This window comes from Hyperolius riggenbachi, chromosome 7, assembly GCF_040937935.1.
Source record: "Hyperolius riggenbachi isolate aHypRig1 chromosome 7, aHypRig1.pri, whole genome shotgun sequence".
Taxonomy (NCBI): Eukaryota; Metazoa; Chordata; class Amphibia; order Anura; family Hyperoliidae; genus Hyperolius; species Hyperolius riggenbachi.
The window spans coordinates 88,067,144-88,095,100 of NC_090652.1; the positions used below are offsets into that span (position 1 = coordinate 88,067,144).

The following is a 27,957-nucleotide window of genomic DNA, read 5'->3' on the forward strand; positions in this document are numbered from 1 at the left end:
AATCTCCACAGTCAGCATACAACACATAAGCTGACGTGAAGGAGGTACACACACCAGCACAAGGGATCAGGATATCCCCAGTTTAGTGGAGGAGAGGACTGACTCCAATAGGAGATTGTGGTGCACAGAGCCGGTGCAGATCTGAACAGCCACAAACACTTTCGTAATAACGTCTCAGCGCAAAGTAGCGCTGAGCGCATAAACCAGGACTGAGGAGATCAGGACAGGTAGACAGAATGAACGCTTGCTAGCTAGCGATTACTTAGCGACAGCAAGCGTCCTAAACCAGACAGACTGGAATGAGGCAGCCAATGCGTTGCGGCGATGGCATGCCTCACAAAGACAGGACAGGAGAGACAGGAAATAGCAGGATCGAGATAGATGAACGTAACACAGATAAATATACAATAAGTATGTTTTCCTAGCGTATTACAATTACAGCTATCAATGAAACTATTCGTAACGTCTGGCTAACATATGTATATATTGGCAATGAACCGATATATGACATAAGCAGGAACTCTGACTAAGACTGAAGTAATACAGGGAACAGGACTCAGAAGGATTCGCTATCTCTTCGCAGAGATGAACGCAATCCACAAACAGGACCAGGAACAGGATTCAGAAGGATTCGTTATCTCTTCGCAGAGATGAACGCAATCCACAAACAGGACCAGGAACAGGATTCAGAAGGATTCGTTATCTCTTCGCAGAGATGAACGCAATCCACAAACAGGACCAGGAACAGGATTCAGAAGGATTCGTTATCTCTTCGCAGAGATGAACGCAATCCACAAACAGGACCAGGAACAGGATAACTAGCTCAGCACGGGTGTTCACGATACGCGCAAACTACCAAAACGTGCTGGAAAGCTGACTAACTGAACACAGGAAATAAACAGTTCGTGTACGTATATATCAGCGACACTGATATATTAACGTAACACGAATACAAGGAAAATAACAAAATGCGCAAGTATGCGTATATATTGGCGATGAACCAATATATGACACAAGACAAGCAAGTAGCAACTTCTAGAACAAGAGCAGAACTAGGAGGACTCGCTGACCCCTTCGCAGGAGTCAGCGCAGTCCACACGGACCAGGAACGAGGTGGGGCACGAGCAGAGTAACAGATAGAGTCTGAAACTATGATAGCCCCTGAGGCATTGCAGGAAGCAGTTCTTTATACTGAGGTCATCCAATGGGAGCAGACCTGCAGATTCCCACACAAGTGAATGGTAATTAATCACAGGCTGATAGCAGGAAAAGGCAGACAATGATATGCAGCCTGCAGGAAAGGGACCGCCCCTCCACTGCAGCAGACAATGTTTGTTTACACAAAAGCATATTAAACTGTCATAAACTTCAGAGCGACTGCAGATGGAATCAGCAACTAGTTTAAGTGCAAACCAAACTATGCAAGCAAATGCATGTAATGACATTAGAACTGCTTGGTTTGCAATACCAGTGCAGTCAGCAGTAAACGCTGCAGAAGCGATCATAACAGTACCCCCTCCCTTAAACGCGGCCTCTGGACGCCTATGAAAACTGACATATTTCTCCTGAACCACCCAAACCAAAAAATCAGAAGTGGGAAATCCAGCAAACTGATCTGACTGAAAATTCATGAAGGTCGGATCCGTCCGACAAAACCAAATTCCTGAATCAGTCTCACCAAAACTAGACCAATTGGAACCAGAACCTACCGAACCATGCCCGTCAGCACTACAAGCCTCAGTGTGACACCCATCAGAACCACGACTTCCAGAAAACAACCCCAAGAAACTCTCTGCGCGATACCCACCGCCTTCCAAGGACTGTCCAAAAACGCCAAAGCCTTTGCAATGCCCACCGGAACTGTCCCTACCAACACAAAACCCACCGTTGAACCAGTCCAAGGTACCAGGACAAGTTTCCTCAGAGATCTCCCAGAACACTTGGAAGCTCCAAAGAGATCCCCACAGGTCAGAACGCCCCTTAGGCTCACATGGAGAACTATCAAGAACCCCTATGGAACCCAGGGCAACTCCAGAGTCAGGGTCACAAGGACAAACATCAAGATCAGGGCTTTTAGGGACCAGAACCATCTCCGGGCATGCAGGCCAACCGGCAACATCAGAACATGTCTCCACTAGGGAAGCACGTGAGCACGCTAACACAGACAAATCTGGGCAGTCTGGCATACGAAGCACATCTGGGCACACCGGCACAAGAGAAACCTCTGGGCATGTCAAGGAACTGCGAACCTCAAAGTCAGTCAAGACAGGACCGAAACCAGAACTGGGCAAAAAAAATTCATCATGACTAGACTTCATAGTTACTGGATTCTCACTAAAAACTGCAGGATCAGACTTAGATGTCGCTGATTCCAGCAGGGTTATTAACAAATCATGTTCAGGGGCATTTACAAGACAGGGCAAATCTTCTGATGTATGCACTGAACTAGACAGGGTTCCCATAGCTTCTTCTGGACTAGACAGAGACTCATCAAATACACTGGACTGGAGCTCATGAAGGGCTGCAAAACAAGTCAATATTGCAGCAATCCCCATTGAACTAGGCAAAACTGAGTAACTCACTGGACAGGAAGGGGGCTCTGGAACTTCTGCCACACCGGCCAGAGAACCAGAATTTTCCAGGATACAGGGCTGGGTTTCAGAAACACTCATTAACCCGGACTGAAATTCTGAGATTTCTATTATTTTTTCCAGCGAGTCAGAATTATCCATGTTACAGGGCAAGACTTTTGAAACATTCAGAGGACAGGGCTGGAGTTCCTCGGCTGTTACAACACTGGAGAGGGACTCAACAACATTGGTTAAATCAGACTGTGTACAGGGCAAGGTATCTAACACACTTGCTGACGAGGACAATATTTCAATGGCTTCTGCTTCGCTGGGCAGAAATTCATCAAGTTTTATTAGAGCAGACTGTAATTCCAAAACAGCTGCTAGACAAGTGAATATTACTGCAACACCAACTGAGGTAAGCAGTGCTTCAGCCTCCTCTGCTAAAGGGTTTAAAGTATCCAAAGTACTGGGTGAAGCATAAGACTCTGCGACCACAGCTTCACTGGACAGGATCACTGAACAGTCCATATTGCAGGGCAAAACCATGGAAGCACCTGCTGGACAGCATAATGATTCTGTGACCTGAGTTTCATTGGAGAGATCTACTGCACAATTCATGGTACAGGGCAAATTTATTGGAAAATTTTCTGAACAAGGTAATAATTCTGCGATTTCAGGTTCACATAGCAGATGCTCTGAGCTATTCACGAAACTAGAGCGAGGTGTAGAAACAGGAAGATCAAGACACAATGTTTGCGCATCTGAATCACCATTCATTTGTAAAATTGGAAAATTCAGATGCTGGGGTTCTGAGTTTACTAGACAGGATTGCTGGGACTCGGAAACTGATATAGTGCATCTATTGGCATCTGCTGGATCAGACAGGAGTTGAACTTTATTAACACAGGTAATTTCTGCAGAAGTGTTTGCAGAGACAGGCAAGATTTTTCTGGTGTCTGTTTCACTAAACAAAGAGTCATGAGTACTGGCTAGGCTGGACTCGAAAGTCAGCAGGACTTCTGGGTCCTCTGCTGAGAAATTTGTGCAGGGCAAGATTAAGGAAGTATTAGTAATTTCTGTCTTACTGGGAAGTAACACTGAGTTATCCATGGTACAGGGTGGAATTACAGGAACTTCAATTTCACACAAAAGGAGCTCAGAATCACTCGCTGAATCAGCCAAAGGTGCTGAAGCAGGCGAGTCCTCAGGAACTGAGGAAGTGGAACAATCTCCACTTGACAGTGTGTCTTCCCTGGTATCAACTGATTGAATTGCATAAAAATCGTCCAGAATCATTCTCCACACATCGATCAATGGAGCCACAAAGTCATACCCACACACACCAGTTTTTATTAGGTTATAAGCAGACTTAATGCATGCATTCAATACTAATTCACTTTTTGCACTGTAAAACTGACAAAATGAACTTGCATCTTTCTTCCATTCATAGACCAGAGCTTCCATCTCTCCTTTCTCAAATGGAGGATCCCATGCATATTTAACAGCTGAGCATTCCGGCTGATCATAGTTTGCAAATGTGTTAGTGGCAGAAACATACATTGGGTTATTTAGCAGGTGATTGGCCGATTTCTTATTCCTAAGGATCTCCAATACCTGTAGCAAGTATTGAACTGTAGTGTATGCAAATTTCCCTTGCTGCACGAATAAATTGATCTGTTCAATACTCTGTAATATATCTTCATAATCATATTCAGATAATTCATTTAAACAAGAACCTTTATTTTCCCTGGCTAGCAATGAAAGTTCATTAGTAGTTTCATAGGTCCATTTGACTCCCCTGAATGGTGACTGAATTTCATTATCTGCTAATGGTGGAGTCTCGTTACAGATCTGATGCGCAGTCGCCAAGGGCAACGACTCCGCTGATTGTAACGCTTTTCTTTTGGAGCGTTTACGTTTGGCTTTAGACCCTGCTGCCTTAGCAGAAGAAAAGTTATCAGAACAATTATCTGCTTGCTGATTATTTTTGTAGGCAGTAGAAGGAGCAGCTGATTGACAAGCTGCCAGGAGCTTATCAAAAGGGCTAGGCAAATCGGTTTTGCGCAGCCAGTTATGGATCACAAACGCTAGAAATTCCAGTGGTCTTTCTTTTAAATTGGTATGATCCAAGACATCGTAGGCCCACTGAAACAATCTTCCCTTAAATAAAACATAAACTAGCTGGGGGGCCCACGTTGAAACAGGAGTAGCCTGGAGCTCAGGATTGGCCAGGAACCTGGCACATTCAGAAAAAAACTCATTTTCTGTTTCAGAATTGAGCTTCTCAAATTTCTTAAAGGAACAGGAACCATAACAAACAGTGTCATTTTTGCTGGGAACCCCCCCCACAATGGGGATTGGTAATGGGGCTATCATAATGTTAAGCTTGGGGGTGTAATCTCCACAGTCAGCATACAACACATAAGCTGACGTGAAGGAGGTACACACACCAGCACAAGGGATCAGGATATCCCCAGTTTAGTGGAGGAGAGGACTGACTCCAATAGGAGATTGTGGTGCACAGAGCCGGTGCAGATCTGAACAGCCACAAACACTTTCGTAATAACGTCTCAGCGCAAAGTAGCGCTGAGCGCATAAACCAGGACTGAGGAGATCAGGACAGGTAGACAGAATGAACGCTTGCTAGCTAGCGATTACTTAGCGACAGCAAGCGTCCAAAACCAGACAGACTGGAATGAGGCAGCCAATGCGTTGCGGCGATGGCATGCCTCACAAAGACAGGACAGGAGAGACAGGAAATAGCAGGATCGAGATAGATGAACGTAACACAGATAAATATACATTAAGTATGTTTTCCTAGCGTATTACAATTACAGCTATCAATGAAACTATTCGTAACGTCTGGCTAACATATGTATATATTGGCAATGAACCGATATATGACATAAGCAGGAACTCTGACTAAGACTGAAGTAATACAGGGAACAGGACTCAGAAGGATTCGCTATCTCTTCGCAGAGATGAACGCAATCCACAAACAGGACCAGGAACAGGATTCAGAAGGATTCGTTATCTCTTCGCAGAGATGAACGCAATCCACAAACAGGACCAGGAACAGGATTCAGAAGGATTCGTTATCTCTTCGCAGAGATGAACGCAATCCACAAACAGGACCAGGAACAGGATTCAGAAGGATTCGTTATCTCTTCGCAGAGATGAACGCAATCCACAAACAGGACCAGGAACAGGATAACTAGCTCAGCACGGGTGTTCACGATACGCGCAAACTACCAAAACGTGCTGGAAAGCTGACTAACTGAACACAGGAAATAAACAGTTCGTGTACGTATATATCAGCGACACTGATATATTAACGTAACACGAATACAAGGAAAATAACAAAATGCGCAAGTATGCGTATATATTGGCGATGAACCAATATATGACACAAGACAAGCAAGTAGCAACTTCTAGAACAAGAGCAGAACTAGGAGGACTCGCTGACCCCTTCGCAGGAGTCAGCGCAGTCCACACGGACCAGGAACGAGGTGGGGCACGAGCAGAGTAACAGATAGTCTGAAACTATGATAGCCCCTGAGGCATTGCAGGAAGCAGTTCTTTATACTGAGGTCATCCAATGGGAGCAGACCTGCAGATTCCCACACAAGTGAATGGTAATTAATCACAGGCTGATAGCAGGAAAAGGCAGACAATGATATGCAGCCTGCAGGAAAGGGACCGCCCCTCCACTGCAGCAGACAATGTTTGTTTACACAAAAGCATATTAAACTGTCATAAACTTCAGAGCGACTGCAGATGGAATCAGCAACTAGTTTAAGTGCAAACCAAACTATGCAAGCAAATGCATGTAATGACATTAGAACTGCTTGGTTTGCAATACCAGTGCAGTCAGCAGTAAACGCTGCAGAAGCGATCATAACACTTGCTGTGTCCTGCCAGATAGGAAGGTCTGAAACCAGCTAAGAACAGTACCCCTTAGGCCACAGTAATTCTTCAGTCGCTGGATTAGTATTTCATTTCGGTACCTGTCCTGATCCATAGCGTTCCTACTGTCACAGGGAAATGTACCGCCCACTGTGACCTATCTCACTTAAACCGGTATTGTCACCATAAAAATCAAATTTCAACAGCAACTGGTCTGAGTGTATTAAGTGATAAATGCTAATCCTGCATTCAAAACTTGCAAAAAAATTCTGCTGTTATGGTTTGTAGTTATCACATACTTTAGGAGCACTGGCCCTAGTGCCAAAGAGTTGAATGCAGGGAGTTCTTTTTATCTATAATATATTCCTCCACTTTCGTTTATTTCCCTGCCTAGCTGCTTATCAGAAACACCCTTTGATTACTTGTGTTTACAAGCAAGGCTGAGGTGACTCAGTGATTAGATGTGTTGTTAAAAAAAAAAAAAAAACAGTGCAGTTAGTATACACCTCAGTAGGAGTGTCTGAAGACTCTGCGAGGAGGGCAGCTAATGAATACACAATGGGCTCTATTCATAAAACATTTGTGGTAAAAAGGAGGGAAGACACTGCATCGGTATTTTAGACTTGTGTGTGCCAATTCATAAAAAAAGTTTACACTTGCGATAATAGGTCGGGGAATTCCCACACTAAAATGGCGGTGCTGGCTGAGTTGTTACATTTGCTGGTTGAGTTGATACATTTCTCTGTGCAGAGACAGCAACTATAAAGGAGGCAGCCCCAGCATCCCTTTACATGTGCATTCTTTTTAAAACGGTTTGCCCTGAATCTTCTCTGAATCTGCATATTAGTCTTTCTAAACAGTCTATTTAATTGCCACAGCTTAGAAGAAGTTCCAGAAATGTTACACATGCAGGCTTTCTGATGTGAAATTTATCTGAAACCAGGTACCCAAGGGGTTAAAAAAAAACAGCCTTGGTATTCTGGGATGCAGTTTTTGCTCTCTTCTCACTGCAGCTGCCTGGGAGGTCTGTCCACATTAGCTTGTCTGTTACCGCTGGCTTATCGCCTTATCTAAACAGCCGGGTTTCTCCAGTCACATTCCGCCTGCTCTAATCTTTATTCAGTGACGTGTTGTGATAATCTCTGCACAAGGCGGTAATTTCCCGCATGTGGAGTCGGAGTTGGGGCAATTTTGGGCCCCCGGAGTCGTGGTTTCATAAACTGAGGAGTCGGAAGATTTTTGTACCGACTCCACAGCCCTGCTGCTCAGGAATGTCAAATTTTCATGCGGAAACAGCTTTTATGAATGCACACTTTGCTAAATGGTCGGGAAAGTCAGCTGTTTTGAGCGGTAAACTTGCGGTAACGTTTTATGAATAGAGGCCAACGAGCAAGAGAAGGGAGGAGGGAAAACGAGAGTCAGGGAGGATATGATGTCAGCAATAGCTTGGCAAGATCAGGGCTGTGGAGTTGGAGTCGGGCAATTTTGGGTGCCTGGAGTCGGAGTCGGGAAAAAATGCACCGACTCCGACTCCTAATGAATTTGTAACTAATTAAAATAGAAAATATGATAAAATGTTCTATTTCTCAGATAATAGTCATTAAAAATAATGTATATATACAGTAATAGCTGTGCTTAGTCCACAAAAATGAAATAAACCAATCAAAATTAGTTACTTGTGCTGCTTCAATAAAGCAGTCCCCGTATTTTTAAGGTCAGATATACATATCTGATTGTGACTGTATATATGATGTGTACACAGGAATCTCATATATATTAAATAACATCTGTGCTGTAAGAATAAAGCCTGATGTGTAGCTGTGTCACTAATAGAAATGGTCAATGAGATGGAATTCTGCATTGATGCTGATTTATGCAAATGTATGCACTCCCTTTGCTGATGAAATCAAATAATTTGATATGTTGTTAAAATTTGGTTTAGTGACTGCAAATTAAAGGGTACCTGAGACGGATGAAAAGTAAAGTTTTATACATACCTGGGGCTTCCTCCAGCCCCCTTCAGGCTAATCAGTCCCTCGCTGTCCTCCACCACCCGGATCTTCTGCTAAGAGTCCTGGTAATTCAGCCAGTCAGCGCTGTCCGGCCGCATGCCGCTCCCACAGCCAGGAACATTCTGCACCTGCGCAATAGTGCTGCACAGGTGTAGTATGCTCCTGGCGGTGGAGTGTGTGCATGCGCACTACGCCCGACTGGCTCAAGTACCTGGACTCGTAGCAGAAGATCCAGGTGGTGGAGGAGGACAACGAGGGATTGATTATCCTGAAGGCGGCTGGAGGAAGCCCCAGGTATGTATAAAACTTTAATTTCATCAGTCTCAGGTTTACTTTGTTACACAGTAGTACTATACTCTACATATGCACTCCCCACAGAGCTGCAGGGAATCCACTGAAAATGCTGTGCACATTGAACACAGAGGTGTTGTCTGTTTACAATCTCCTTATTCCCCTGCAGAGTACCTGCACATCATTCTTACATGTTCCCACACTTACATTGCCTAGGGCCTGATAGATGTTCCGGTTTGTACCTTTTACATGTACTCTTACCAAGGACTAGTTTTAGTCTAAAGGGAATAAATATAGTAGTCTACATATCCTCACTTCAGTTGTCTTGTAAAATTCCTAAGCGTTGGCAGTTAAGAGACGAATTTCACGTTACATACTTTTAATCAACAAAATTGTAATATGCAAATTAGAGGAGTCGGAGTCGAGGAGTCGGAGTAATCCTAAACTGAGGAGTCGGAGTCGGTGGATTTTTGGACCGACTCCACAGCCCTGGGCAAGATGGCCACTGCCTAGAATAGGATTTTCTGCCTTTTTTATAAAATTCACAGGAATCAGTACGTGGATATCACAATACATCTGTTATGTAGGTAGAAGTAGTATTTATCTACTTATATATGTGTTTTTTATTTCTAGGCTAGCATCGGTGTTGCTTGTTCTTCAAGCCTAGCACACACATTCAACTTTAATTGGCCAATTTAACCACTTCCATGTATTAGGAGAGCGTGTACCTACACATCCCGGTAATCCTATTGAAAGGATGTTGGCCCTCATACACGTAGGTATTCGTTTGCAGTTGGTGGGTTGGGCACAGGGCGAGCCAAACGACTGCTCTTCCTGCTGCCGCTAGACTTCCCAAAGGCATTAAAAGGAAACCAGAGCTGTGAAATAAATGGATACTCGCCTGCGGCTTCCTCCAGCAGCATAAACGGGCCTGAGCGCATGCACAGAAGACTATGGCTGACGCGACTGAGCCCGTTACGGGGGCAGAGTGTGGCTGAACAGCAGAGGACGGTGTGGGACTCAAACGTATTTATGCTGCTGCAAGAAGCCGCAGGAGAGTATCAAATCTTTATTTCACAAATCTGGTACAATTTAATTATTCCCCCTCCTAGTCATCGCAGCTCTGAGGGAGCTCTTACAAGCCCCGCGCAGCATAACATTGCTGCTATAGGGCGACAGGCACCAAATCCACCTGCTTCTCATTACATAAAGCTGTTAAAATTGGTCAGTGATTGGCTAATCAAAATTGGATGTGTGGGCTGTCAAACAAACATTTAAACAATAACAAAGCCCTATTTAGGATATGGACTATAGATTTTTTTTTTTTTAACCTTACAAGTTTTCACTCCGGGTTTAACAGGGGCATTATGACAAAAAATAAAATTTCAAATTCATATTTACACCTCCATAGATGTGCATTTGTCCCAGAGTAAATTACTTCCTCTATAGCAGTCTCTTACAGCAGGTAGTATAACCAAGCAATTCTGAACCAACCAGGTTTTGGACTAGTCCCTCATGAGGAATTCTCATTACTTGTTATTTTCAAAAGCCCTCAGTTATTGGCACTGTCACAGTCCACGTGCCAGAATAGTGGCACATCAGTAGGCAGCCTTGGTGGAATCTGTTCTAGAACCTTTCCAGGGAGTGCTTTTAAAGAGGAACTCCAGTGAAAATGTAATAAAAAAAAAGTGCTTTTTACAATAATTATGTATAAAAGATTTAGTCAGTGTTTGCCCATTGTAAAATCTTTTAAATCCCCGATTTACATTCTGACATTTATTACATGGTGACATTTTTACTGTGGGCAGGTGATGTAGCTGCTGCATGCTTTTTTGGCAGTTGGAAACAGCTGTAAACAGCTATTTCCCACAATCAGGGGCGTAGCAATAGGGGGTGCAGAGGTAGCGACCGCATCGGGGCCCTTGGGCCAGAGGGGCCCCGTAGGGCCCTCCCTGAACTTCAGCATTAGCTATCTATTGGTCCTGTGCTCATAATAATCACTTCTATAGATACTTCGAATAGTGGTAATCATTAACAAACTGTTCCCCATCCCCTTATTGCACCTCTGACACTGTAGTTGCCATTGGCAGGTTTTGGTGCGCCATTTCATTTGTTATGTACAGAGTGCTTGGGGGGCCCCATGTAAAACTTGCATCGGGGCCCACAGCTCCTAAGCTACGCCACTGCCCACAATGCAACAAGGTTCACAGCCAGGAAACTGCCTGTAGTACCACGGTCCTCAAGAGTTTTTTGTGGGAGAGGTTTCACCACAATATCAGTCACAGCACCCCCTGATGTTCTGTTTGTGAAAAGGAATAGATTTCTCATGTAAAAGGGGGTATCCGCTACTGATTGGGATAAAGTTCAATTCTTGGTCGGAGTTTCTCTTTAAATCAAAACAACAATACCCTATGAGGAGATGAGCTAATCCAAAGTCTGTTGGTAAGAGATGTTACATTATAAATATCTAACTTCTCATGACAAAAAAAAATAAAATAAAATACAGTGCCACAGCACTCCTGAAAGAAATACATGTTTGCAAATTAAATGCGTTCGTCTAAGCTTCATTTTATATGTATACTATATTTAAACTCAAATGAAATCAAAACAAGCTTCATGTACACGTTAGCAATCATTTACAAATAATTCATCAACACTTGTGAAATCTCACTACTTTGTGAATCATTCACTAGGCAGATTAACTTGTCAACAGGAAGCAGTTTTCTGCCAATCTTTTAATAACCTCTAAAAGCCCAACTTACCCATTTAAGCTTTCTGGACGTAGAAGCTACATCCAGAAGGCCATGTGCGCTCCCGCGCCCGATCGCTCGCATGCACTCGCGCTCCCTGCCACGGATCATTAGCCCAGGAATCAATCGGGACATGGTGCCCAATGATTGATTCCTCTCCCCGGCAGAAAAAGCGACTGCTTCTCTCGGAAGCCTCGCCTTTTCTGCCTCTTACGTCACCCTAAGCGTACGTTACGCTTAGAGTGATGTCATGTAAACAAAACTCAAGGTTGCCATTTTGTGGGCAAAAAGTAAAACTACAGCCACATGTAAAAAAAATTAAAAAAAATAAAAATTTAAAAATCACATTTACATAAAAAAATTACCCAAATAAAATGTTTAACACAAAAAACGTTACAATAAAAAACAAACATTAATATTTTAAAAACACTGTAAATATTTGTGTTTTTTATTTTACTAAACATTTTATTTGGGTATTTTTGGGATGGTGGGATGTAAATAGTATTTTTTTTAATGTAAATATGTTTTTTTTACATGTGGATGTAGTTTTACTTTTTGGCCACAACTAGAGCCATTTAAGTGGGCGGGCCGCCCGGGTAAATGCTTTTACCGCCTGGACGTTATTTATAGCCTCCTTCCACGGCTGGCTAAAGGTCTTTGATCTTCTTCACCTCTCTATTTAGTTCCGAGGGCAGCGGTTGAGTGAACGCAGAGCAGACAGCCCACTGCTGTCAGTCAGAGACATGATCTCCCCCTCCTCCTCAGATTCTTCCTATCAGCAGCTTGGGAGAGGGACGGGGAAAGCTAGGAACAGCACAGAGCAGAGGAGTCTGAACGCGGGAGCTTTGAAGGAGCTGGAGGGCAGGGCGTACACCGAGGGAGCAGAGAGGTTGTGACTATGCCTTCTAGTGAGTAAGTAAGTTATCTCCCGGGCCACTGCAATGGCAGACGCTCTTCTTCTCGCTCTGTCAGTGCAGAAGCACAAAGCCCCTTCTCTCCTCCCCCTCCCTTCCTTTCATCAGATAAGCTTTATTGTGTCTGTGGGTTCCTTAAATTGAGAGTTTACAACAGTTAAAATATACCCCATTTAAACACTGCAAGGGATGTGTCATGAGAAATATAACAAGCAGTTTAAAGCCAGCTGCAAGAGAAGCCTGGTACATGGCATTCACTCAGTCTCCTATCTCACTGCACACACCTTTGTAATCTAACACCAAATGTCTTTCCCTAGTTTAAATTAACCCCTGATTCTCCAGCTTTCAGAATCTGCACATGGATGGCTAAAAGTTCAGTTTAGCCTGCCTGGTCTCAGCTGTTATGCTTATTTCACAACAATGCAATTTTCTCTGATTGACGGTCCAATCTATTCCCGACAAGTCCGATCTGATTCCCAATCGCTTTTCTAATCAAGTCTATACAAAATGAATCAAAAACGATCGAGAATCAGATCAGACCTGTCAGAAATACAATTCAATTCTGACAGAAAATTGCATTGTCTTTATAATGCTTAGTACACACAATCTAACTTGTATGCTCACAAATCACTGTGCTTAAAATTAGCCTAGTTTTTACTAAGTCCCTTCTGGGGTTCTCACCACCCCTGGTGCTGCCTGTGTGATTAGTTAGTCAGCACTCTTCTCTGGCTCCTAGTGCATGTCCAGCAGCAGGAGTCATGTACTTAGCATGCACACGGTGAATGTTATCTGGTCATTGTCAGTCATGCATGTGATGATAGGGCTATGGCACCAAGGCCCCATTCATACCGGAATGCTTTTCAGGGGGGTTTTCAGCGCTTTGCTGATCACCAGTGATCAGCAAAGTGCTATGACAATGTTACTTTATGGTAGCAATAATACTGCAGTTGTGATTTGTTTAAAATTGCTAATGTGCTGCCTGCAGCATTATGGAAACGTTCACAATGTGACTTTCCCTAAAGAGATGTCCCCCTCTCCACCCAGCTTGGTACCAACCTCTTCTGACCCAGCATAACTCTCCCTCTGCGCTCAGTATTAGTTTACTTCCTCACCCAGTAGCAAACAGTGTGACCTTACTTCACCACCCGGCTACTTTTCCATGCCACCCAGCTGGAAAATATTTCTGGGGAGAACACTGCACAAGATGGCAACAGAGTTTGTTTACATGAGGTCACTCGGGACGTAAGAGGCAGAAAAAGTGAGGCTTCCGAGAAAAGTGGTCGGTTTTTCTGACAGGGAAAGGAATCCATGATCGGGCACCATGTCCCAATTCATTGATTCCTGGGCTAACGATCTGCGGCTGGGAGCACATGTGCACGCGCGATCAGCCGCGGGAGCGCACATGGCCTTTTGGACGTAGCCTCTACGTCCAGAAGGCTTGAATGGTTAAAGTTACCCAGAGATGGAGCCACAGCAATAAAATACACATACCTGGGGCTTCCTGCAGCCTCCTCAGTCCTGATCGCTCCCACGCCATCATCTTCCGATACAAATACTCACTTGCGAAAAGCCAGCTCCGTCCTTCACGCTGTACCCAGGCTTCATTGTACTTCCTGTTCTTGCATCACATTTCCTTGAAACCGCGCCCCCTGGGTGCTATTACAAGATGATGCAAGAACATGAAGTACAATGAAAGCCCGTACATCGGTGAAGGACCTGGCTGCCGGCATGTGAGTATTGATCCCTGATGCTGCGTCCCCTCTTCCTCCCCCTGGCTCTCTGTGCTGCAGCCACCTGTTTCTGGCTACACCAATCTCTGGCTACCTATCCTGCGAGCACCTTCTACTGACTACACCTATCTCTGGCTACCTATGCTGCGAGCACCTTCTACTGACTACACCCATCTCTGGCTACCTATGCTGCGAGCGCCTTCTACTGACTACACCTATCTCTGGCTACCTATGCTGCGAGCACCTACTACTGACTACACCTGTCACTGGCTACCTATGCTGCAAGCACCTACTACTGACTACACCCATCACTGGCTACCTATGCTGCGAGCACCTACTACTGGCTACACCCATCACAAGCTACCTATGCTGCGAGCACCTACTACTGGCAACACTAGTCCCTGGCTACCTATGCTGCGAGCACCTACTACTGGCTACACCCATCACTAGCTACCTATGCGGTCCCTGGCTACCTATCCTGCGAGCACCTACTACTGACTACACCTATCCCTGGCTACCTATGCTGCAAGCACCTACTACTGACTACACCTATCACAAGCTACCTATGCTGCGAGCACCTACTACTGGCAACACTAGTCCCTGGCTACCTATGCTGCGAGCACCTACTACTGGCTACACCCATCACTGGCTACCTATGCTGCGAGCACCTACTACTGGCTACACCTGTCACTGGCTACCTATGCTGCGAGCACCTACTACTGGCTACACCCATCACTAGCTACCTATGTTGCAAGCACCTACTACTGGCAACACTTGTCCCTGGCTACCTATGCTGCGAGCACCTACTACTGACTACACCTGTCACTGGCTACCTATGCAGTGAGCACCTACTACTGACTACACATGTCACTGGCTACCTATGCTGCGAGCACCTACTACTGGCTACACCCATCACTAGCTACCTATGTTGCAAGCACCTACTACTGGCAACACTTGTCACTGGCTACCTATGCTGCGAGCACCTACTACTGGCTACACCCATCACTAGCTATTTATGCTGCGAGCACTTACTACTGACTACACTTGTCCCTGGCTACCTATGCTGCGAGCACCTACTACTGGCTACAGCCATCACTAGCTACCTATGCTGCGAGCACCTACTACTGGCTACACCCATCACTAGCTACCTATGCTGCGAGCACCTACTGCTGGCAACACTTGTCCCTGGTTACCTATGCTGCGAGCACCTACTACTGACTACACCTGTCACTGGCTACCTATGCTGCAAGAACCTACTACTGACTACACCTGTCACTGGTGCAAGAACCTACTACTGACTACACCTGTCACTGGCTACCTATGCTGCAAGCACCTACTACTGACTACACCTGTCACTGGCTACCTATGCTGCAAGCACCTACTACTGGCTACACCCATCACTAGCTACCTATGCTGCGAGCACCTACTACTGACTACACCTGTCACTGGCTACCTATGCTGCGAGCACCTACTACTGACTACACCTGTCACTGGCTACCTATGCTGCGAGCACCTACTACTGGCAACACTAGTCCCTGGCTACCTATGCTGCGAGCACCTACTACTGACTACACCTGTCACTGGCTACCTATGCTGCGAGCACCTACTACTGACTACACCCATCACTAGCTACCTATGCTGCGAGCACCTACTACTGGCTACACCTAACCCTGGCTACCTATCCTGCGAGCACCTACTACTGACTACACTCATCACAAGCTACCTATGCTGCGAGCACCTACTACTGGCTACACCCATCACTGGCTACCTATGCTGCCAGCACCTACTACTGGCTACACCCATCACTGGCTACCTATGCTGCCAGCACCTACTACTGGCTACACCCATCACTGGCTACCTATGCTGCCAGCACCTACTACTGGCTACACCCATCACTGGCTACCTATGCTGCGAGCACCTACTACTGGCAACACTTGTCCCTGGCTACCTATGCTGCGAGCACCTACTACTAACTACACCTGTCACTGGCTACCTATGCTGCGAGCACCTACTACTGACTACACCCATCACTGGCTACCTATGCTGCGAGCACCTACTACTGGCTACACTTGTCCCTGGCTACCTATGCTGCGAGCACCTACTACTGGCTACACCCATAACTAGCTACCTATGCTGCGAGCACCTACTACTGGCAACACTTGTCCCTGGTTACCTATGCTGCGAGCACCTACTACTGGCAACACTTGTCCCTGGTTACCTATGCTGCGAGCACCTACTACTGGCAACACTTGTCCCTGGTTACCTATGCTGCGAGCACCTACTACTGGCAACACTTGTCCCTGGTTACCTATGCTGCGAGCACCTACTACTGGCAACACTTGTCCCTGGTTACCTATGCTGCGAGCACCTACTACTGACTACACCTATCACTGACTACCTATACTGCGGCCACCTAATCGCTGGCTAACTATACTGCGGTCACTTATTACTGGCTACACCTATCCCTGGCTACCTATATTGCGGCCACCTAATCGCTGGCTAACTATACTGCGGTCACTTATTACTGGCTACACCTATCCCTGGCTACCTATGCTGCGGCCACCTAATACTGGCTACAGGGGGGGGTGGCAGGTCCAAATAATTGTACAATACCGTATACCGTTGTTTTTTTTTGACGGTTCTCATACCGTGGAATTTAATACCGTTGCAACCCTAATGGACGTGTTTAAATCCAGACTGAAAACCCACCTGTTCAGTTTGGCATTTGCAGAAATATAACTTTTGTTGTGTGAATACTTCATCCTACTAATTACTGAATCTGAGAGCCTAAGCGCTTTGAGTCCAATGGGAGAAAAGCGCTATAGAAATGTTATTGTATTGTATAATGGGGACTGCAGTGCACAGAACAGTAGGCCTGATGTATGCAGAACAGGTGCTGCCTAAAAACGTCTGAGACAGTAAAAGAAAATTGGCCTTCAGCTGGAAAATTACAATCCAGCCCTACCCACAAATATACCGTAACAAGACAAAGTAATCTAACCACCTACCAAGCAAGACATATCTATTGCGTTATTGAGTTGTCATCTCCCCTCCTGCACATTGCATTGGCTGCCCCCCCACCCCCTAAGTGCACTGCACCATGAACACCGCAGTTGCATTTGAAGAGCGGTGGGTGCATCTTAAAGGGATCCAAGCAGCTCTTGGCTTCAAATAGCTGCAAGGGCTGCCATTGTTCAGAAGCTTAACCCCTGCTGTTTTACAACTGCTGTTATCCAGGCTAGGTGTGACATTCAACTGTAAAGGTAGCCATACACTGGTCGATTTGCCATTAGATCGACCAGCTGACAGATCCCTATCTGATCGAATCTGATCAGAGAGGGATCGTATGGCTGCCTTTACTGCAAACAGATTGTGAATCGATTTCAGCCTGAAACCGATCACAATCTGTTGAGCTGCTCCTGCCGCCTGTGCCCCCCTTCCTGTATACATTACCTGACGCTGGCTCCCGGGCGTCTTCTCCGCGCTGCACCGCTCTGTTCTTGCTCCATCCCGGCGCTTCCTGTGTCACTCCGTGACCAGGAAGTTCAAGTAGAGCGCCCTCTATTTGAACTTCCTGGTCACTGCAGTGACACAGGAAGCGCCGGGATGGAGCCGGAACAGAGCGGTGCAGCGCGGAGAAGATGTCCGGGAGCCAGCGTCAGGTAATGGATACCTGATCGGATCGGCCGCCGCTAGCGACGCGCACCCTACCCGCGGGCGATCGAGGGTAATTTCCCGCACGGCGCGATCGACCCGATTTCGGGAGGAAATCGGATCGGCGGGTGCGTTTAACGCGAACGATTGGCAGCAGATTCGATCACAGGATCGAATCTGCTGTCGAAACGGCCGCGAATCGGGCCAGTGTATGGCCACCTTAACTGATGTTTTCTGTTTGAAGTACAATGGGGGTTTGTTTGTGGTCAATTAAGTCTAAAGAGGTAATTTCTTATCTGTTTTCACCATCTCCTGCTCAGGGACCGCAGGTCCTTTGCGGACGGACAAAGCGGCTAATTTAACTCTTAGATGTAAAAAAATGAGGTAAAATTAAAGGTTTTTTTTTATTAATAAACCACATTTTTAGAATGCATTTTTTATTTGCTATAGAGCTGCCCTGGGTGTTAAAAATGATGCTCGGTTCACTTTAAGAGGAACCTAAACTGAGAAGGATATGGATTTTTCCTTTTAAATAATAACGGTTGCCTGACTCTCCTGCGGATCCTGTGTGTAATATTTTTAGCCACAGTCCCTCAACAAGCATGCAGATCAGGTGCTCTGACTGAAGTCAGACTGGATTAGCTGCATGCTTGTTTCCGGTGTGTGATTCAGCCACTACTGCAGCCAAAGAAATCAGCAGGACTGCCCATATCCCTCAGTTAAGATTCCCTTTAAACTCATCTTTCAGTTTCTGCACCATTTTTACTATTTTGGTCTCAAAATATCAGCTTATACTCAAGTATATAGAGCAATTTAAAATGACTGGTAATGATGTTTGAATTCAGTATAGTGAATTTGATACATCCTCCTTCCAAACTGGTCAGGAATATTCGGGTGTTCAGAGTCCCATGAAGCACAACGTGACATGTAGGACAGTGAACTCCTAACCCTGTCCAATTGTTCGGGTGCTAAACCATGGCGGTCAGGCGTATTCGGGTGTTCAAAATCACTATATAGAATTTGAATATCAAAACTACAGTATTCGATATTGCTATGGATACTGCAAATCCCAACTCCATGACTACGAACGCTCTTAAAAGGAATCCGTGGTGTGAGACTTATGTAATCTGCCATATTTGTTTCCTTTAAAGGGATACTGTAGGGGGGGGGGGGGTCGGGGGAAAATGAGTTGAACTTACCCGGGGCTTCTAATGGTCCCCCGCAGACATCCTGTGCCCGCGCAGCCGCTCACTGATGCTCCGGCCCCGCCTCTGGTTCACTTCTGTAATTTCTGACTTTAAAGTCAGAAAACCCCTGTGCCTGCGTTGCCATGTCCTCGCTTCCCCTGATGTCACCAGGAGCTTACTGCGCAGGCACAGACCATACTGGGCTTGTGCTATACACTCCTGGTGACATCAGCGGGAACGAGGACACGGCAACGCAGGCGCAGGGGTTTTCTGACTTTAAAGTCGGAAATTCCAGAAGTGAGCCAGAGGCGGGGCCGGAGCATCGGTGAGTGGCTGCGCGGGCACAGGATGTCTGGGGGACCATTACAAGCCACGGGTAAGTTCAACTCATTTTCCCCCGACCCCCCTACAGTATTCCTTTAAAGAGTAACTGTTAGGCATGAAAAACAATCAATTCCCTATTCCTATGCTAAAAAGGCAATGCATAACTTTAAAATCAATCTTACTTTTTATTGCAGAGATTAATCCTCATGTCCTCAGCTAGTAACCAGCCGCAAAAGAGAAGTTGCAGTGCAGGCTGGGAGTGGAGTTTCTGCACAGAAACAGCTAGTTCAGCCTGATTGGCTGCAGCCTATGTAACTCCTTTTCCGCTCATTGGCTGCTTCCCATGACTGTCCGTGTCTGCCCCCTCCCCACACTCCAGCCTGACAGGCATCTCCTGCCACCACCATCCATGGGGACCCCTGTCCCTGCTACCATTTCCTTAGGGATTCCCGGCATTTACAATCAACCCTGTGCCTGCGGGGGCACCTGAGACATAACGCTTGCTATTGGTGTGGGGAGGAGGGGGGAGTAAGGGAGGAAATGACCTCACCATTGGCTTCAGCTGGAGGGAGTAAAGATGGCCCCTGCCAGCTAACAGAATTATCTCCATTTACCTTTTTTTATTTTATAAAGTTTACTGAAATCAACACTTGGACCATGCAATACACATGTTATGTAGGTAGAGCTAGTATTTATCTACTTATGTTGTTTTTTTAATCTGGCATAGTATGGCTGACAGCTCCTCTTTAAAACAATACCAGTTGCCTGGCAGTCCTGCTAACCCTTCTAGTCAATGGGGTCTAAATCCTACACCTGAAACAAACATGCAGCTAATATTGTCAGACATCTGATCTACATGCTTGTTCAGGTCTATGGCTTAAAGTATTAGAGACAGAGGATCAGGACAGCCAGGTAGTGTGCATTATTCAAAAGGAAAAAACCTGGCAGCCTCCATATCCCTCTCACCTTGGATTCGCTTTAACCACCACATAGCAACAGTGAGGAATAGGAGCTCATGGTTAACAAGACCAGAGAATGTTGCATTCCATTATTGAAAACCTAGCTGTCAATGGTGGCCAGGTGTTGACCAAAGGACAGTTCAGACTTAAATAGGGATTGACCCCTAAAAGCAATATACATATCACATCATCAAAATTGTCATCAGTTTGACACGTCACATTTTTAAAGCGGCTAAATAAATTCCCCCTAAATTTGTAAAGTCTGGGATACTCGCTGCTCAAACCCCTACTACTGGAAGACAGGACCAGGCAAGCCAAAACCTCCACAAGCATCTGTGAATCGACATGCTTGACCACATGAAGTAAAAACTTTAAGTAACTTTACTGAAGGACATGGAAAAAAAAAAAACTATCATGACATGAAACAGAAAGCTGATGCAAATCGAGCAGTAGTAGGCCCTTAGTCATAGCTACCTGCAGCCTTGTGGAATACATCTCTTTATATACCATTTCCGGCTTTAAAATAAAAAAAAAAAACTACTGTCACAGAATAGCATCAGGCCTTGACCACATTGTAGCAACATCATAGCAACAGATGGCAATTGGCAAAATCATCCAGTTCTCTATTTTCCAGCATTACTTAAGGCAAAAACAACAACAACAACACAAGAAACTATATTGCTAGTAGTAATGCAGACAAGAATTAACAGATTGGTGACTCTCAAGTCCTAAAGCAATTTAAAATTATAATTCCACTCATCAAGCTGCAAGTGTTATCTGTACAAAGCAGCAGTTTGTTTTCAATTCCAGTCCAGACTGGCAAACTGGCTTCTCCCAATTGGTTTGAAGCACTGTGGAAAACTTAAAGAGAACCAGAGACGCTGGAAAAAAAGATGTTATACATGCCTGGGGCTTCCTCCAGCCCCATAAGCCTGGATCGCTCCCACGCCGCCGTCCTCCGCTGCCTCTGTCCACCAGTACCTGGTCCTGTACTTTCGCCAGTCGACGCAAGCGCAATGCGTCACTGCCTGCGGACATGGCCAATTTGTACGCAAGAGCAGGGACTCCCTCCATATCCTTACGCATGCGCCTCCATACTATGCAGGCGCATGCGTAAGGATATGGAGAGAGTCCCTGCTCTTGCGTACGATTGGCCGCGACCGCAGGAAGTGACGTGACCCGGTAGCAGCTATAGAGGCAGCGGCGTGGGAGCGATCCAGGCTTATGGGGCTGGAGGAAGCCCCATGTATGTATAAAAGCCTTTTCATTTTTTTAATACTGTTCGTCTCTGGTTCCCTTTAAATATACATACAAAAGAGCTGATATGATGTTGGTCATTAATCCAGGTAAGATATTAAACATGAGTTTATTTTAAACAGTGGTATATCCATTTAAGCCTTTAACAACAGTCTTTCACTCCTGCATTGCTAGCACTTCTATGCTGGCAAGAGTACAGGTCTTCTCTGCATTAGCAGAGATGACTTGTCAGCCAACTACTGTTTTATTCCCCCACAGGCCTCCTACTCCACTCCATAGTGCAGCACATGCTGCTCAGTGAAAAGCCAAGTGTGCATGTCTGTATAGGAATATCTTGCTACCTAGAGATAAACCATGCAGCATTGTTACAATTATCTTAAAGGGACTCTGAACAGAGGTAAAAAGCAAATCTGGACATCCCCCAGCCACATATAGTTTAGGGGTCGGTGCAAAAATCAACAAACTCCCAACTCTCAGCTTATAAACCCACCGACTCCAAGTACCCAAAATGGCTCCAAACTATTCAGACTAATCCTTACCAGGGCTGTGGATATGGTACAAAAATCATCCGACTCAGTTTATGAAACCACTGACTGACCAACTCCACAGCACTGTAGCAAGGTCCTTTGGTGTCCTCTGGCAGCTCCAGTAGGTGCACGACTTCGGCCAAAGACAACCACACATATACAGGGCCCTTACAGCAATGGGCCATGCATGCGCAACCTCAGCCGAAGTCACCACGTTTACTGAGCCACCAGCAGGACCACAGAGGGGACCCAGAAGGACCTCACAGGCTCGCTGGATAAGGCCACAGGAAAGTCCAGAAGATGCTTTTTTGCCACTGCTCAGGGTAACTAAGATGAACACACACCTTTGATGGATGTCAACCATCGGGGACAGGACCCGATCCCTCAGACGATATCGCTGGGCCAGGCTGTACAGACACGAAGTCATTTGTGCAGCCAAATTTGCACTCTGTAGCAATGTGGGGCCGAGTGAGAGCTGGCGAATGTGTGAGGTCATGTTGCGGGTGGGGGAGCAGCATCTTCAAAGTAGTCAGCCGTCACTCATGCCTGATTATCGACAGAGGCAGCCATCTTTAATCAAGCAGGAGTATGAGGTTTTATTGATGTCTGCTCATTCCGCCCTTTTCACATGCTCTTTGATACACATGAGTGTATAGGCCCGTACACGCGCTAGACAGGCTTTAACAACAGGTCCAGCAGACGCTCTCGCTGGGTGGGCGTTCCAGCGACAGTCCAGCTGCAGACTGATAAGGCCGTTTCTGAACGATCCGCCGGGCGGATCACTCAGAATAAGCATTATCAGTCTGCCTGACCGACTGTACACACGCCGGACTGTTGCTGGAACGCCCGCCCAGCGGGAGGGTCTGACGGACCCACCGTTCCAGCCTGTCTAGCATGTGTACGGGCCTTATGACCTGGTAATTATTCTTAACGGGCCATAACTTGCAAGATAAGGTAGTGCTCGGAGGTGCCCAAATTAGAGACAGAATTCTGTCTATATATAATAAAAAAGGCAAGACCACTCACAAGGAGTATCTATATAAGGTTTAGATCAGATATTTTATAGCTTAAGCACAGTCACAGTGCTTAGGCTATAAAATAAAAATCTGTTTTAAACCTTTATTTAGATACTCCTTGTGAGTGGTCTTGCGTTTTTTTTATATATTGACAGAATCCGGTCTTTTTAATTTGGGTGCCTCTGAGCACTACCTTATCTCTTATGCCCTACACTAGTAAGGGTCACTATCAAATAAACTTGTGAGATATAAAACTTTTTTGGAGCAGCGCCCTATCATTCACTTCCTACATCTGAAAGGCTGAGTGGAGACGGTACTTCTCCACAACATGCCCTCAAGAGTGGTTGCATCTGGTGGCAACCCACATTGCGAGTATACCACTATACTGTTTTATCTTATTCCACATCACCAGATGATACTACAACAGATTGGGCTCCTGGTATTCCTTGTGTTCTTTTCCCAGTTCCACTAGCAAAAATAACGAGACTCGCTCCAGAATCTACTACAAAATAGGTGCATACTGTTAAGCCTCATCTACACGGGTAGATGAGGCTCCAATGTGCCTTATCAATCGAGCCGATAAGATCCGGCAGGACGGATCTCCCCACCGCCGATTCCCTGGTCGTACCCGGGAATAGGACAATGGCAGGGAATCGAGCGGAAGATAAGCGGCGGGGAATCGAATCCGGCGCGGAAGGGGCGATCCTGCGGCTAACCGAGCCACCGGATCGGAGCCTCATCTACCCGTGTAGATGAGGCTTTAGGGCTTACTTGGCCTAGAAACTAGCATGAGTTTCAATAAACTGAGGAGCCTGATTATTCTTTTAACCAAATCCATAGCTTTTGTAAAAATTAGACTTACGGTGGCCACACACCATACAATTTTTTAAAGAGCTGTTCAAATTCAAGAATTGCAATCAATTTCTCTGACTGATTGTAACATTTCAATAATCTGACCAATGTACCACACACCTATGTTCACTTTTTCCCCAATTATGATAAAAAAATGGAAATTGAGAAAATTGCTTGGGTGTATATAAATAAACTGGCAATGTACCACACACACCATACAATTTTCATAAAAATTTATCAGAAAAATACAGCTCTCCCGATCAACTTTTATCGAATAAAAACACGAAGTCCGATCGGATTTCTTGCTTGAATGGAAATACGGATAAGTGTGTGGCCACCTTAAGGAGTTGGAGTCGAAGCAATTTTGGGTACCTGGAGTCGGAGGATTCATAAACTGAGGAGTCGGATGATTTTTGTACTGAGTCCACAGCCCTGAGACTAATAATAGTGCAGTAGGGCAGCACAGTGGCATAGTGGTTAGTGCTCTCGCCTTGCAGCGCTGGGTCCCCGTTTTGTTTTCCAGCCAGGTCAACATCTGCAAAGAGTTTGTATGTTCTCCCCACATCTACGTGGGTTTTCTCTGGGCACTCTGGTTTCCTCCCACATCTCAAAAACATACAGATAAGTTAATTGGCTTCCCCTAAATTGTCCTTAGACTATGATACATGCACTACAAGATACATAGACATATGACTATGGTAGGGACTAGATTGTGAGCTCCTCCGAGGGACAGTTCGTGACAAGACAATATATTCTGTACAGTGCTGCGTAATATGTCTTAAAAATAAATAGTCCACTTAAACCGAGCTATGAGTCAACCTTTACGCAAGCAACAAACCACTGGTTGCCAAACAAACTCTTGGGCATTAGTTGAGGCCGGGACCCAACAGGAAACCTCAGACAAATCGCTGCTTCCACCTCACGGCAATCTGGTTTTATCCACGAGTTTGTAAGAAATAGGGGAACTTGGGGGGGGGGGGGGGGGGGGCAGGACTCTCACCCATGGCCTAGTGCAGGCATGGGCAAATTTTACATGACACGAACCGCATTCCTAAAATAATTTCTCTCCTCTCTTCCTGCAGTCGTGAGCGGGCGATAAGATTGGGTTAAACTCACTTGATCACCAATTCCAGCGTTGCATATCCATGACCACAGAGCGTCACGTGTAGATGTGTTACACACTCGCTAATGGAGTGTCACATGACACGTGACCATGGAGACGCAACGCTGGAATTGGCGATCAGGTGAATTTAACAATCATTGCCCACAACTCTGCAGAGAGGGAGAGGAATATGGCGGCATATAAGCAGGCTGGATTTACAACACATGTACCAACAAATCAGCATACATTTAAAGTGATATTCTCCTTTATAGTAGAATTAGTGTCCCCTTGCCAGTTTACTGGGCTACGGGCTCGGTCCACGCTCGAACAACTTTTTATTCTAATTCCACGTGCACTTGGATAGTTGCACACCTGGACCCAGGCTGCTAATTCAGTTTGCAAGATTAGAACTGCTGATTGGTATTACGGGGTTAATTTATGGCATTCATAACTTTGCACATGCTCAGTAGCATTTATATGGTATTTTGATAGGAAAGCTGAAATGTTGGTACCCCAGACATGGTTATAGTTTGCCCAGCGCTGGCCTAGCATCATGGACAGTGTTTCCAACTGGGCCCCCTATTTCTTGCAAACTAGTGGTCACATCCAGATTGTTGCAAGCAGTAAGCAGCTTTGGCTTCCCTCACCTAAACTAGCACCAAACCATACTTATGAATAAGTCCCAAAGAAGAAACTGAGGTTAGCAGAGTGGTTACATTTCACAAACGATTTTATTTTATCTGCATTCTTCCAATCCAGCATTGGGAACCACACAGTTTACCTTCTTGAGTCTGTGCGTTGGTGATCTGCAGGTCACAGTCAGCCGCCTTCAGCCTCTCCCGGCCCATGATCTGTTTCTTGAGGTCGCCCAAGGAGATGTGCAGCCCATCGAAGGTCACCGTGTCGTAGTTGAGTTTGGAAGAAAACTTATAATGCACACAGGACATGGTAACAAATTGTCAGGTATTGGCAGAGCTAGGGAGAGAATACCACAGTCAGGACACACACTCACCACACAACACGCCTCTCTCACCCACAATCACACCCACACACACAGGGGGGGCGCCTCAGACACAGCAGCACAGTCCCAGGAGGATGGGGGTGGTGGTGATGGACACAACAGCAGGAGCCATGAGGGCTCTCCTTCGTCCCAGAGTCCTGCACACTGTCCCAATGTCCCGCTCAGCGCCCCACAGAGGCCAGTCCGTCCGCTACAGTCCGCGCAGATTGTCCGTAAACAAAGCCCGGAAGTCCTCACCGGTCCCCGCACAGTCCGCAATGTCCTCCAGGCACCGTCCTGAGGCCTCGCTCGTCTCCACACACACAATGGCTGGCTGCGGCCTAGTCTCCCGGAGCGGCCAGGCCGGAGGCTCCCGCCTCCTCAGCGCTTGAAGTAAACCAGGCCCCGCTGTCCTTCCGCAACCGCCCAATCCACCGGAGAGAGAAAAACCAGCGATATCCGCGGCCGACGCCGCCTCCACCGTCTCCTCGGCGAACCGAACCTCCGTCTTCTTCCTCTGCTTCTTCTTCACGGGGTTTCCAGTCAGCTTCACAGAGGGCGACGTGCTGCGTCACTCGTTACTTTACAGCGAGCCGCACGCGCGGAGGCGGGGAACTCTGAGCGTCACGTCGCGCAAGCGCGACGGGCGGCAGCCATTTTAAGAGCGGGCAGCTGGGGTTCTGGATCAGCGTTTAGGGAAACACACAAGAGGAAATGGCTGGATTATCTGGCAGATGTCACGTGAGGGTGTTGTTAGGTATTTTAGATATTCACGTATAAAGCCTGTTTCCATTACTATGACCACTGTCAGACACCTGGGAGAGGTTAGAGGCTGTAATAGCTACGCATTGCCTCCAATTGACAGTGTGGTGAAAATAAATTTATCAGAATTTGCAGCCTCTACTATTATTTTTCTGATGGGTGCAAATTCCTACAAGTTGCATACAATGCTACCTGTAGTGAAAATATTTGCAACTTCATCAGAATTTGCAACCTCTACCATTCCTCCATCTCACATGAACCTTCCAACCTTTCTGCCTAACACTAACCTACCTTATCCTGTGCTTAAAACTACCCTTCACCCATCCCATGCCTAACCTACCCTATCCTGTGCCTAAAACTACCCTTCACCCTTCCCATGCCTAACCTACCATACCTTGTGCCTTAAACTACCCTTCACCCATTCTTTGCCTAACCTACCCTATCCTGTGCCTTAACACTACCCTTCACTCATCCCTTGCCTAACCTACCCTATCCTGTGCCCAAAACTACCCTTCACCCATCCCTTGCCTAACCTATCCTATCCTGTGCCTAAAACTACCCTTCACCCATCCCTTGCCTAACATACCCTATGCTGTGCCTAAAACTACCCTTCACCCATCCCATGCCTTACCTACTTTATCCTGTGCCTAAAACTACCCTCCACCCATCCCATGCCTAACCTCCCCTATCCTGTGCCTAAAACTACCCTCCACCCATCCCGCGCCTAACCTACCTTATTATGTGCCTAAAACTACCCTTCACCCATCCCTTGTCTAACCTACTCTATCCTGTGCCTAAAGCTACCATTCACCCATCCCTTGCCTAACCTATCCTATCCTGTGCCTAAAACCACCTTACACCCATCACATGCCTATCCTACCCTATCCCTTAAACTACCCTTCACCCATCCCGTCCCTGCCTAACTCTAAACTACCCTATTCTGTGCCTAAAACTACCCTTCCCCCGTCTGCCTAACACTAACCTTCCCTCTTCTCTGCCTAACACTAATCTCTCATCCCCTCTACCTAACACTAACTTCTTAAAGGATGCAGTCTGATAGGTTGCAAAACATGCTACCACATGGCAATGCTGAAATATATTAAAAATCAATGAGCAGTGTGTGGCAGTAATAGATGGGTTC

General features: G+C 46.1%; 1 protein-coding gene across 3 annotated transcripts in view; it reads right to left on the reverse strand.

The window, feature by feature from the left end:
• RBBP6 (RB binding protein 6, ubiquitin ligase) overlaps window positions 1–26,640 on the reverse strand; it is a 108,549-nt gene extending 81,909 nt beyond the window's left edge. For all 3 annotated transcript variants that reach the window (XM_068244264.1, XM_068244265.1, XM_068244263.1), the window contains exon 1: window positions 25,836–26,640. In XM_068244264.1, the coding sequence (XP_068100365.1) occupies window positions 25,836–26,001 (166 nt within the window). In that variant the 5' untranslated portion in view covers window positions 26,002–26,640. The remainder of the gene's footprint in view (window positions 1–25,835) is intronic.
• Between the last annotated feature and the right edge of the window lie 1,317 nt (window positions 26,641–27,957).